At 44.1% G+C, this 12,585-nt stretch overlaps 1 protein-coding gene across 3 annotated transcripts in view; it reads right to left on the bottom strand.

The window, feature by feature from the left end:
• The window catches only part of xylb (xylulokinase homolog (H. influenzae)), a 318,901-nt gene that overhangs the window by 263,689 nt on the left and 42,627 nt on the right, over window positions 1–12,585 (bottom strand). For all 3 annotated transcript variants that reach the window (XM_073054967.1, XM_073054966.1, XM_073054968.1), the window contains exon 2: window positions 4,462–4,544. In XM_073054967.1, the coding sequence (XP_072911068.1) occupies window positions 4,462–4,544 (83 nt within the window). The remainder of the gene's footprint in view (window positions 1–4,461; window positions 4,545–12,585) is intronic.

Raw genomic sequence — 12,585 nt, 5'->3', positions numbered from 1 at the left:
ACTTGTTTTGGTAGCCGTCTAGTTTTGGGTTGTGCGGGTGGGGTGGGTTTTCCAGTTCCAACATCTCTTTATTGCTTAGGACATGTTTATATTTTGACCTTACGAATCTATGTTTACATCTCTGCTCTCAGACTGCTATTGTACTGCTTGATTTTTTTATATGCCTGCTGCCTTTTATGCATTAGTAATTGATAATGGCTAGTGCACTTAAATTCGTGAGCTGGAATGTAAAGGGACTGAACCACCCTGTTAAAAGGAGGAAGGTATTCTCACATATTAAACAACTCAAAGCTGACATTGCTTTCCTCCAAGAAACTCATATTCGTTGTTTTGATAACTCCCGGCTTCTGTCAAAGTGGGCGGGTCAGCATTTTCATTCATCCTTTGCCGCTAAAGCTAGGGGAGTTTCCATTCTTATTAACTCAAATATTCCTTTTGAACTCCATAATAAAATATGATACAAATGGCCATTTTATTATTGTTTCTGGTAAACTATATAACACTAAAGTTGCACTAGCAAACCTGTATGCCCCCAACTTTGATGATGTTAACTTTTTTGAACGGTTTTTTTCCTCACTACCAGACTTAAACTCATACTCTCTTATATTGGGTGGTGACTTCAACTGTTGGTTGGATCCTAAACTGGACCGATCGTCCTCTGTTACCAGATCACCTACCAAATCTGCCTTAGCTATTCAGTCGTTTCTCTCTAATTTTGGTATCTCTGATATATGGCGTTTCCTCCATCCTACGGAGAGAGATTATTCTTTTTTCTCACATGTTCACCATACCTTCACTAGAATTGACTATTTCTTACTCGATAACCAACTTATCCCATTTGCCCACTCTTGTGACTATCAGAGTATACTGATCTCTGACCATGCCCCAATTACCCTCTCTCTGAACTTTCCTGGTCTCCCTCAGAGGAACAAACACTGGCGGTTCGATTCAACTTTACTATCGGATGATGATTTCGTAAAATTTATTAAGGACCAGATAACCTTTTATTTTAACACTAATACATCACCTGAAGTGCCATCCCAGATTGTCTGGGATGCCATGAAAGCATATCTGAGGGGTCAAATAATCTCTTACACAGCAAATCTCATTAGAAGATCCCATGCAGATTGAGCAGACCTCATTAACCAGATTAAAGATTTGGATCAAATATATGCCCAAACTAAGAACCCTGAATTATACAAGAAGCGCGTTGAACTCCAAACTAAATTTAACCTTCTGTCCACTCAACCTGTCGAACGCCAACTTCTCGAAAGCAAGAGCCGCTTTTACATTCATGGGGATAAGTCTGGTAAATTCCTAGCCAATCAGCTGAGGCGTTCCAAAGCCAAACAACATATTACAAAGATCCGGAAGGAGAACGGAGACTTTACATCGGATCATTTAGAAATTAATGACGCATTAAAAAAATTTTATTCTCGGCTTTATTCCTCTGAATCCCTGAATGACAATATCTCTGTGGATCAATTTTTACAGAATCTGAATATCCCCTCACTTTCATCTGATCTCAAAGCCAAACTCAATGCGCCTATATCACCAGAAGAAATATCTTTTGCAATTTCTGCACTGTCCTCAGGGAAATCTCCTGGACCTGATGGGTTCCCTGTGGAATTTTATAAATCATTCTCCTCACTTCTTTCTCCTCAGTTACTTTCAGTATTATCTGACTCGTTTAATTACGGCAAATTGCCACCCTCTTTCAATGAGGCATCTATTATTCTTCTTTTAAAAAAGGGCAAAGACCCAACAGAGCGTTCCTCGTACAGGCCGATCTCTCTGCTCAATGTTGATGTAAAGATCTTAGCTAAAGTGTTGGCTCATAGATTAGAAACCGTTATTCCCTCCATTATCTCTGATGACCAAACAGGCTTTATTAAAAACCGTCTCCCTTTTTTTAACATTCGGCGTCTATTTAATATTTTATACTCAGTTCCAACTGGGACTCCTGAATGTGTTATCTCCCTTGATGCAGAGAAAGCATTTGACCGTATAGAGTGGAACTACCTTTTTGCAGTCTTAGAAAAATTTGACCTCAGCCAAAGTTTCATCTCTTGGATCCAATTGCTGTACCTGTGTCCTACTGCTTCTGTTCTAACTAATCTTCAGAAATCCCAAGTATTTAATCTCAAACGTGGCACCCGTCAGGGATGCCCCTTAAGTCCCTTTCTCTTTGATTTGGCTATAGAACCTCTGGCGATAGCATTTCGAAATTGTCCTGAATTGACCGGGATTTGGAGAGGGGGTGTTGAGCATAAAGTTTCTCTCTATGCTGATGACTTATTACTCTTTCTCTCAAATCCGTCTACATCCTTACCTCTAATGTTTTCACTTCTTGACCAGTTTAGCCAGATCTCTGGCTATAAACTCAACTTACATAAGAGTGAACTTTTCCCAATTAATAAAGAAGCACAAGAACTAATATTTCATGATCTCCCTTTTAAAGTAGTCCATAATCAATTTACTTATCTTGGAATTACAGTCACAAGGAAGTTTAAAGATCTCTTTCGTGGAAACTTTATCAATCTTTCATATGCTATAAAACAGAGTCTGGTACAATGGTCACCTCTATCTATGTCCTTGGTAGGTCGTATTAATGTTGTTAAAATGTATGTTCTCCCCAAATTTTTATACTTATTTCAATCTATCTCAATTTTTATTCCTAAATCTTTTTTTGATTCCTTAGACTCTATTATTTTGTCATATCTGTGGCAGAATAAGCGCTCTAGAATTAATAAAATCCACCTCCAAAAATCTAAAAAAGAGGGTGGCATGGCTTTACCTAACTTTCGCTTATATTACTGGGCAGCTAATATACGTTGTGCTGCCTTCTGGTCTTTCTTCCACGGTCAACCCGAGTGCCCTAACTGGGTGGCAATGGAGTTGAGCTCCACTAAAGAATTATCTATATCTGCACTTCTTGGCTCTGCACTCCCTAGCAGTCTGCCCAGATCAATAGCTAATCCTCTGGTTAGACACACTTTGCGTATATGGGCTCAGTTCAGGAAATGCTATGGTTTCCAGTGGTTTTCCGTTTCTAGCCCTGTCGCACATAATCACCTTTTTTTACCTACTACATACGATTCAGCATTCCATGTTTGGTATAGAAAGGGCATTAGACATTTTGAAGATCTCTTCATTGATAATCGCTTCGCTTCTTTTCAGCAGCTCTCCGTTGAGTTCAACCTGCCTAACGCTCACTTTTTCAGATATCTCCAAATCCGACACTTTACTGCTCCTTTAATTCCTAACTTTCCTGAAATGCCTGCGAAAAATGCTATGGACCTATTTCTTTCCATTAATCCACTAGGTAAAGGTTTAATTTCAATTATCCGAGATAAACTAGCAGCCTTACGACGGGCCCCTGTGGATAAAATTAAAATGGCCTGGGAGCAGGATTTAAATATCTCCTTATCCGAGGAGAGCTGGGACTCAGTTCTCAAATCGGTTAACTCAACCTCCCTTTGTGCTCGCCATTGCCTCTTACAGTTTAAGATTGTTCATAGAGCCCATATGTCTAAATCTAAACTATCTCGATTCTACCCTGGCATTAGTCCGCTCTGTGATAAATGCAAGAGGGGCGCGGCCTCTCTCATCCATATGTACTGGTTCTGTCCTAGCTTGGAGAAATTCTGGAAAGATGCCTTCACTACATTATCGGGTATTCTGAATCAGCACCTAGAACCTAACCCCTTAATTGCTCTGTTCGGTTTTTGGGGCGAGACAGATTTATGTCTGGGTCCGACCAAATGCCGAATACTATCCTTTGCCTCTCTCCTGGCGAGACGCTTGATCCTCCTTAGATGGAGAGATGTTGCCCCGCCCACTCATGCGCAATGGCTTAACGACATTATAGCCTGCTTGGACCTCGAAAAAATTCATTATTCAGTTCTTAATTCGGATCTAAAGTTCCAAAAGGTCTGGGGACCTTTTATCGAGTACTTTCATAACCTTCCTCTTGACTAGGGTTTTTTTTTCTTTTTTTCTTCTTTTCGGTCCCTTGCTTTCAGCTCCCTTTTTTTTCTGGTAGTAGGCATTATTATCCTCTGTTACTAAGTGTATTCACAGTCTGGGAGAGTGACTGTCCAGACTTATACTCTTTATACTATGTGGTGGTTGGTCTGGAGTTGTTGTTGTTTTTTTCTTGTGTTGTGGGGCTTGGGGAGGACACTAAGCTCACTTGTCTTTAATTTAGGTGCTTTTTTGTTAAATTCTCTTCCTTTGTAGCATATTGTTATTGTATGCGTAATCTTGCACTGTATTAATGCTCCTCATTGGGATTTGGGGTTTTTAATTTTGTAAAATGTTTTGAAAAACCAATTTAAAAAATTATATTAAAAAAAAGACTTAAGCAGCAGTAGAACAATGTTCCTCTGTAATTAAGTGTCCACTCCACATTCTTCCGCCCTTTCTTTTGTTGAAGCAAATGAGAGTAAAACTTCTTACCCAAACTCTGGAAAATCATCATCAAACTTCACATTGGCCTCATGGATTATGTTCAGATCATCATCAATAACTATAGCTTTCATCTAGAGAGGAGAAAATAGATTTGAGGAGAGAAGTGTCATAATCGTTGAGGAATACAATACAGAAACAGGTTCTTTGACCCAGTGAGTTTGCCCCAATCATCAACCTGCACCAACCATTCTATTCACCCCACATTTCAACCACTCTTGGACAATTTTTGTGGCCAAATGACCAAGCAATCTGCATATCTTTATATACAGAACTATAAAAGCTTCATGCTTCATGCAAAGCAATAATTTGATTGATTAACACAGAACACTCCAAGTAAGTACAAGGTAGATAGTGGCAGCTTGCTTATCTGTAAGATAGCTTACATACACATGTAATTTAATTTTATTCTTATGCACATAAAACACATACTAATAAACTGTAAATGGAATTAGTCAACTACAGGAGCTCCCAGCCTTTTTTATGCGATGGGCCAGTACTATTAAGCAAGGGGTCCATCGACCCCAGGTTCGGAACCCCTGGTTTAGTATCTGTCTAATCTCTGACAAGGCTAATTTTGATGGCATTAAACAGAAACTTGCAAAAGTTGAATGGGAGAGTAAAGGCATCAAGCAAATGGGAGGCTTTTAAAAGTGAGAGGGAGAGAGTTCAAGGCCAACATGTTCAGTTAGGGTGAAAGGCAAGGCTGGCAAGATTGGGGAACCCTGGTTAACAAGGGATATAGAGGTGTTCATTGAGTCAGGCAGCTGGAATCAAACATATCCCTCAAAGAGTACAAGGAATTGAGGAGTAGACAAGGAAAGAGAGCAAAAGATAACAGATAACACAATGATAATACTAGGAGGGCAAAAGGGACAATAAGATATCCATGGCAGATACATTAAGCCAGGCAAGAGATGCATACTGAAGGACAGGGATGAGCAGAGCATTGTGGATCAGAGAGGCCATGAGGCAGAAGTAATTCTCTGCAAGTGGTGGCACAGATACACAAGATGATGAAAAACACATATGCCATGCTTGCCTTCATCAGACAGGGTACCGTCCGATGAAGACAACTAAGATAAATAAAATAAGCAATACATATTAAGAACATTAGATGAAGAGTCCTTGAAAGTGAGTCCATCACTTAATTGTTTCCACAGCCCATGGACTCACTTTCAAGGACTCTTCATCTCATGTTCTCGATATTTATTGCTTATTTACTATCATTATGTATTTAATCTTTTCTTAGCTCAGACTGATAAACCTGATGTACAGGCATAGTCAAGCACACTCATTTCTCAATTTGCTAGGAACTTTTGGACTATTATATTGGCTTTTAGTATTGTGGCTTTCTGGAGATTTACATAAATATTGCTGTATAGGCCTAAATGTTTAATGCTATTGTGTAGTGACTTTGGGATGATACCAGATGTAAATATTACAATTGGAACAATGAATACTCTGTTCTTGTTCCATAGTCTTTCAATTTTGTCTTATAATTCAGCATACTTGGGGTTTTTCACTTTTTGCTTTCTGTATGTTATGTGTGTTTGGAATGGCTATAAAGTTGCCCGAACGTTTTTATCCTCCACAAACTGGATAAACACATTGACATACTATGAAAGATTCCGTGCTTCAAGGATTCCATCAAGCGATGCCAGCTCAGGACTACCCATGTTGGACCAGCTGTGGATGAGATGCTAGATGAAGATCGATCCAACCCCGGCTCCCAAATGGACAGACTTGTGTCTGCCCCTCCCAAACCACACTTCTATTAGAAGTGTGAATGCAATACAAAACAACAACAATCCTGTAATATTATATCTGCTCAGTTATTATAGATTGTCCCATCTGTAATAATAGATTGGTCATAATATAGTTTGTAGAACTATTACTTCTGGGGCGCCTAGGGGCGACTCGTGTAGCAGCAGAACTCTCAATGGATATGACTAAATAATCTCATTTCGGCCTGATACAGCTAAAAAGCACAAATGCGTCCAAGGTCAGTACAGTCGACAAAGATGTCTTAATGCATTTAAACGAACTATCGCTGCTTAAAACTGATGGAAACAATACTAATTGTGGACGGAAACATCCATGTAGGATTCCACACAGGAAGCGTGGTTGCAGATCAGGGATACAATGCGTTTAAGGAAACAGGGTTTTAAACTCCTGCTGGAAAACATGCAGTCTCTGGTGAATAAGATCGATGATCTCAGAGCCAGAGTGCTGAATCAGAGGGACATTAGGACCGCGTGTGTCCTTAGTTTTCAGAATCCTGGTTAACCCCTTCTGTACCGGATGCAGCGATTCAGATTAACGGGTTTACTATACACCATCAAGATAGAACTATAGAGTCTCTCAAAAGAAGAGGTGCAGGAGTATGCCTCATGATCAACTCTTCTGCTCACCAGACCTGGAATATCTAGCAGTTAAGTGCTGTCCTTTTTACCTACTGCGGGAGATCTATGGGATCATTTTGGTAGCAGTATACATTCCATCTCAGGCCAATGTCCATCAGGCTTTAGATGATCTGAGCAATGAGATCAACATGCATGAAACAGCGGACCTTAATGCCTTCACCATCATTCTGGGAGCTTTTAACCAAGCCAGTCTGGAAAAAAAAATCACTAAGTAATTACCATCAACAGATCACTTGCAATACCAGAGGAAGCAACATGCTGGACCATTGCTACACACCATCAAGAATGCCTACCGTGCTATTCCAAGCCCTCACTTCGGGAAGTCTGATCACTTGTCTGTACTTCCAATCCCTGAGTATAGGCAGAGACTGAAGACTGCAGCACCAGTAGTGAGGACCAAGAAGGTATGGACAAGGGAAGCACAGGAGCGCCTACAGGACTGCTTTGAATCGGTGGACTGGACTGTATTCAGGGATTCATCTTCATACTCTGATGAGTATGCTGCAGTTGTTACCAACTTCATTAAAACCTGTGTGGATAAGTGTGTGCCTACAAAGACTTACTATGCATTCCCAAACCAAAATCCGTGGATGAACCAGGAGGTACATCGTCTGCTGAAGGCTAGATCTGTGGCATTCAAGTCTGGCGACCCAGGCCTGTACCAGAAAACCAGGTATGATTTGCGGAGGGCTATCTGAAGGGCGAAGAGACAATTTCCAATGGGGTTGGAGGCGACATCGGATGCATGGCAACTCTGGCAGGGTTTGCAAGACATTACTTCCTACAAAGCAAAACCCAATAGCATGAATAGCAGTGATGCTTCACGACCAGATGAACTCAACGCCTTCTATGCTCACTTTGAAAGGAATAATATAACTACAGCTGTGAAGATCCCTGCTGCACCTAATGACCCTATGATCTCTGTCTCAGAGGCCGATGTTAAACCGTCTTTAAAGAGAGTGAACTCATGCAAGGCAGAAGGTCCCGATAGAGTACCTGTGAAGGCTCTGAAAACCTGTGCCAACCAACTAGCGTGAGTATTCAAGGACATTTTCAACCTCATTGCTATGGGCGGAAGTTCCCACTTGCTTCAAAAAGACAACAATTATACCAGTGCCTAAGAAGAATAATGTGAGCTGCCTTAATGACTATCGCCCGGTAGCACACACATCGACAGTGATGAAGTGCTTTGAGAGGTTGGTCATGACTAGACTGAACTCCTGCCTCAGCAAGGACCTGGACCCATTGCAATTTGCCTATCGCCAGAATAGGTCAACAGCAGACGTAATCTCAATGGCTCTTCACATGGATTTAGATCACCTGGACAACACAAACACCTATGTCAGGAGGCTGTTCATCGACTATAGCTCAGCATTTAATACCATCATTCCCACAATCCTGATTGAGAAGTTACAGAACCTGGGTCTCTGTACCTCCCTCTGCAATTGGATCCTCAACTTCCTAACTAGAAGATCACAATCTGTGCAGATTGGTGATAACATATCCTCCTTGCTGACGATTAACACTGGTGCACCTCGGTGGTGTGTGCTTAGCCCACTGCTCTGCTCTCTATATTCCCATGATTGTGTGGCTAGGCATAGTTCAAATACTATCTATAAATTTGCTGATGATACAACCATTGTTGGTAGAATCTCAGATGGTGATGAGAGGGCATACAGGAGTGAGATATGCCAACTAGTGGAGTGCTGTCGCAGCAACAACCTGGCACTCAACATCAGTAAGACGAAAGAGCTTATTGGGGAGTTCAGGAAGGGTAAGATGAAGGAACACATACCAATCCACAGAGGGATCAGAAGTGGAGAGAGTGAGCAGTTTCAAATTCCTGGGTCTCAAGATCTCTGAGGATCTAATAAACACAAAGTACACTGCAGATACTGTGGTCAAATCAACACGTACAAAAGATGGATGAACTTAGCAGGTCAGGCAGCATCCATTGAAATGAGCAGTCAATGTTTCAGGCCAAAACCCTTCATCAGGACTGAGGATCTAATCTGGTCCCAACATATCAATGTAGTTATACTATACTTCATTAGGCATTTGTAGAGATTTGGTAAGTCAACAAATACACTCAAAAACTTCTATAGATGTACCGTGGAGAGCATTCTGACAGGCTGCATCACTGTCTGGTATGGAAGGACTACTGCACAGGACTGAAAGAAGCAGAGGGTTGTAAATTTAGTTGGCTCCATCTTGGGTACTGTGTGTTGTTGTTCGTCCTTCAGAGTCGAAGACGACCACGACTTCTGTCAGGTGGAGGGTTTGTGACTGTGGGTCCGGAGGTGACTGGTGAGGCCAATCCGGGCCCTGAAAGCTCGCCCACATGTGGGACACATGAGGGTAGGTGCTGCAGTGGAAGTGGAGGTAGCTCGAGCCTTGCGCACGGCACGGTTCCTCTGAGCCTCTGTCGGTGCGTCTGATTTCTGCTGCATACGCTCCTTTAGTGGTCCTGCTCCACCAGGTTGGGCGGTCCAGAGCAAGCGATTCCCAGCTACTGGGATTGATGTTGAGGTCTTTGAGGGACACTTTGAGGCAGTCTTTGAAACGTTTCTTCTGCCCTCCAACTGAGCGCTTGCCCTGGCTCAGCTCTCCATACAGCAGCTGTTTTGGTAGTCGACTGTCAGACATCCTGACAACATGGCCAGCCCATCTGGCTTGGGCTTTCTGTAGGAGGGTGTAGACGCTGTGGGTGCTAGCCCGCTCCAGGACCTCTGTGTCTGGGACTTTGTCCTGCCATCGTACGTGGAGAAGTCTGCGGAGGCAGCTCAAGTGGAAGTGGTTGAGCTGTTTAGCGTGTCTGCTGTAGACAGTCCAGGTCTTGCTGGCATAGAGGAGGGTGGTGAGAACCACTGCTCGGTAGACCTTCAGCTTGGTGGTAAGGCTGAGTCTTCTCCGCTCCCAAACATTCTCATGGAGTCTCCCAAAGGCGGCACTGGCTTTGGCAATTCTGTTGCTGATCTCTGCATCTATGTTCACAGCTTGTGATAGAATACTGCCCAGATAAGTAAAGCTGTCGACTGCCAGTAGCTTCTGCCCCTTTACTGTGATGTGTGGTTCCTGGTAGGGCTTTCCGGGTGCGGGCTGGTACATAACTTCGGTCTTTTTGGTGCTGATTGTAAGTCCGAAGTTGTCACAGGCTCGTGAGAGGCAGTCCATTTCTCGCTGCATCTTCTGCTCTGTGCTGGTATTGAGGGCGCAATCATCAGCGAATAAGAGGTCTCTGACGACCGTCTTCTTTACCTTTGTAACAGCCTGTAGACGCCGGAGGTTGAATAGCCCACCGCCAGTCCTGTATCTGACGTGTATACCATCCTGTCAATAATGGAAGGCATCATTCAGCATAGCAGAGAAGACCATGCTAAAGAGTGTAGGGGCGAGAACGCATCCTTGCTTCACACCGTTCGTCACTGGGAAGGCTTCTGACTCATCACCATCATCCAAAACTTTCACCATCATGTCATCGTGGAACTGCCGAACAATCGTGATGAACCTGCTAGGGCAGCCAAACTTCTCCATTATCTTCCATAAGCCATCTCTGCTGACCGTCTCAAATGCCTTGGTCAGATCGACGAAGGTCATGAAGAGGTCACTGTGCTGCTCTTGACATTTCTCCTGGAGTTGGCGTGCAGCAAATATCATGTCGACAGTTCCATGCTCTGCAGGGAAGCCACATTGGCTTTCTGGGAGGAGACCTTGCTCAAGGTGTTGGAGAAGGCGATTAAGCAAGATGCGAGCCAAGATCTTCCCAACTATGGACAGGAGGGAGCTGCCTCGGTGATTGTCAGAAGACTGGCGGTTGCCTTTCCTCTTGTAGATGTGGACTATACTGGCATCTTTCAACTGTTGCGGGACCTTTCCTTCGTTCCACATAGATTGGAAGAGCTCAGTCAGCTTCTGCATCATGAATGGGCCTCCTGCTTTGTAGACTTCAGCAGGGATTGCATCCGATCCTGGTGCTTTGCTACAAGAAAGTTGCCTGATGGCTTTTCTGACTTCTTCTTCTGTGGGGAGGTTGTCAAGGTCCCGGTTGATCTCCACCTGAGGTAGGTGAGCAATGGCCTCATCATTGATTTCGGCAGGGCGGTTGAGGACCTGGTTGAAGCGTTCAGCCCATCTCTCCAAAATCTGCTTTTTCTCTGTCAGCAGCCGAGTCCCATCTGCACTGAGGAGGGGGGAGGAGCTAGAGGACTGAGGTCCATACATAGCCTTCAAAGCATCGTAGCAGCGCTTGGTGTCGTGACTGTCTGCGTAGCCCTGGATCTCATCGGCCTTATTGCTGAACCAGATATCCTGCATCTCACGGAGTTTCTTCTGCACTTTCCGTCTTGCACTGGCGAAGGCATCTATCTTTGCTTGTGATGTGGGATCATTCTGGTGCGCTCTGAACAGTTGGTGTTTCTCTGACAACAGTGCCTGTATCTCCTCGTCATTCTCATCGAACCAGTCTTGATGTCTACAGATTGTTGGTCCAAGGTGTTCGAGAGTGGTAGGGTAGACTGCATCTCTGAAAGCCGTCCACTGCTCTTCAATGCTGGTGTGGTCATCCTGGGGTGTGTCAAGCAGCCTGCTATCTAGGTCTTCACGAAATTCTTCTTCAACTATGCTGCTCTTCAGCTTGGAGACATTGAGCCTCTTTGCAGTCTTCTGACCTTGGGGTCTTCTCACAGGCAGGATGCAAAGTTTAAACTTGGACACTATGAGTCGATGATCCGTCCGGCAGTCGGCACCACACATGGCCTTTGTCACTCTCACATCTTGTCAGTCCCTCTTTCTGGTGATGACATAGTCAATCAGATGCCAGTGCCTAGAGCGTGGATGCATCCAAGATGTCTTGTTACGGGTAGGGAGGCGGAATAGGGTGTTGGTGATGACAAGGTCATGCGTAGCGCATGTCTTGAGGAGCAGCAGGCCACTGCTGTTACACTTGCCCATACCATGTCTTCCAAGAATCCCTTCCCAGGTCTGGTAATCTGTCCCCACTCTGGCGTTAAAGTCCCCAAGGACAATAAGCTTCTCTGACTGTGGAACTGCTGCTATGAGGGCGTCAAGTTCTTCATAGAACTTATCTTTGATGTCATCTGGGTTGGTCATCGTTGGAGCGTATGCGCTGATCAGCGTTGCACTCCTCTTATTGCCAAGTGGGAGCCGAAGTGTCATCAGGCAATCATTGATGCTCTCTGGAAGCTTGTCAAGTTTACGAGCGAGGTGGGATCAGATGGTAAATCCAACGCCAGCCTCTCGTCGTTCAATGCTGCTGCGACCGCTCCAGAAGAAGGTGTACCCACCACCACGTTCTGTAAGCTGGCCCTTGTCTGCTAGGCGTGTTTTGCTGAGTGCTGCAATGTCCACATTATAGCGGGCTAGTTCTCTGGCGACCAGTGCTGTTCTTCTTTCTGGTCTGACAGCCTTGGTGATGTCAAGCAGAGTTCGCACGTTCCACGTGCTAAGGTTGAGCACCTTCACTTTCGTCTTCTTTGTAGTTCGACCGCTGAGTGGGATCCCCGCCAGCTGCAGAGTGCTGGCCAGGGTAAGATGAAGCAGGCTATGTTTGAGGCACCTTTTCTAGCCCCTTCCTCTATGGAGGTGAGCAGAGCGATTCCTAAAGAGGACTGCTCAGACACCCAGGGGGCTGCCGAGCTCCACTGCTGCTTCATTCCAGCGGAGAACGACC

This window comes from Hemitrygon akajei, chromosome 8 (assembly GCF_048418815.1).
Source record: "Hemitrygon akajei chromosome 8, sHemAka1.3, whole genome shotgun sequence".
Lineage (NCBI taxonomy): Eukaryota > Metazoa > Chordata > Chondrichthyes > Myliobatiformes > Dasyatidae > Hemitrygon > Hemitrygon akajei.
This window is presented reverse-complemented; position numbering and strand designations above follow the sequence as displayed.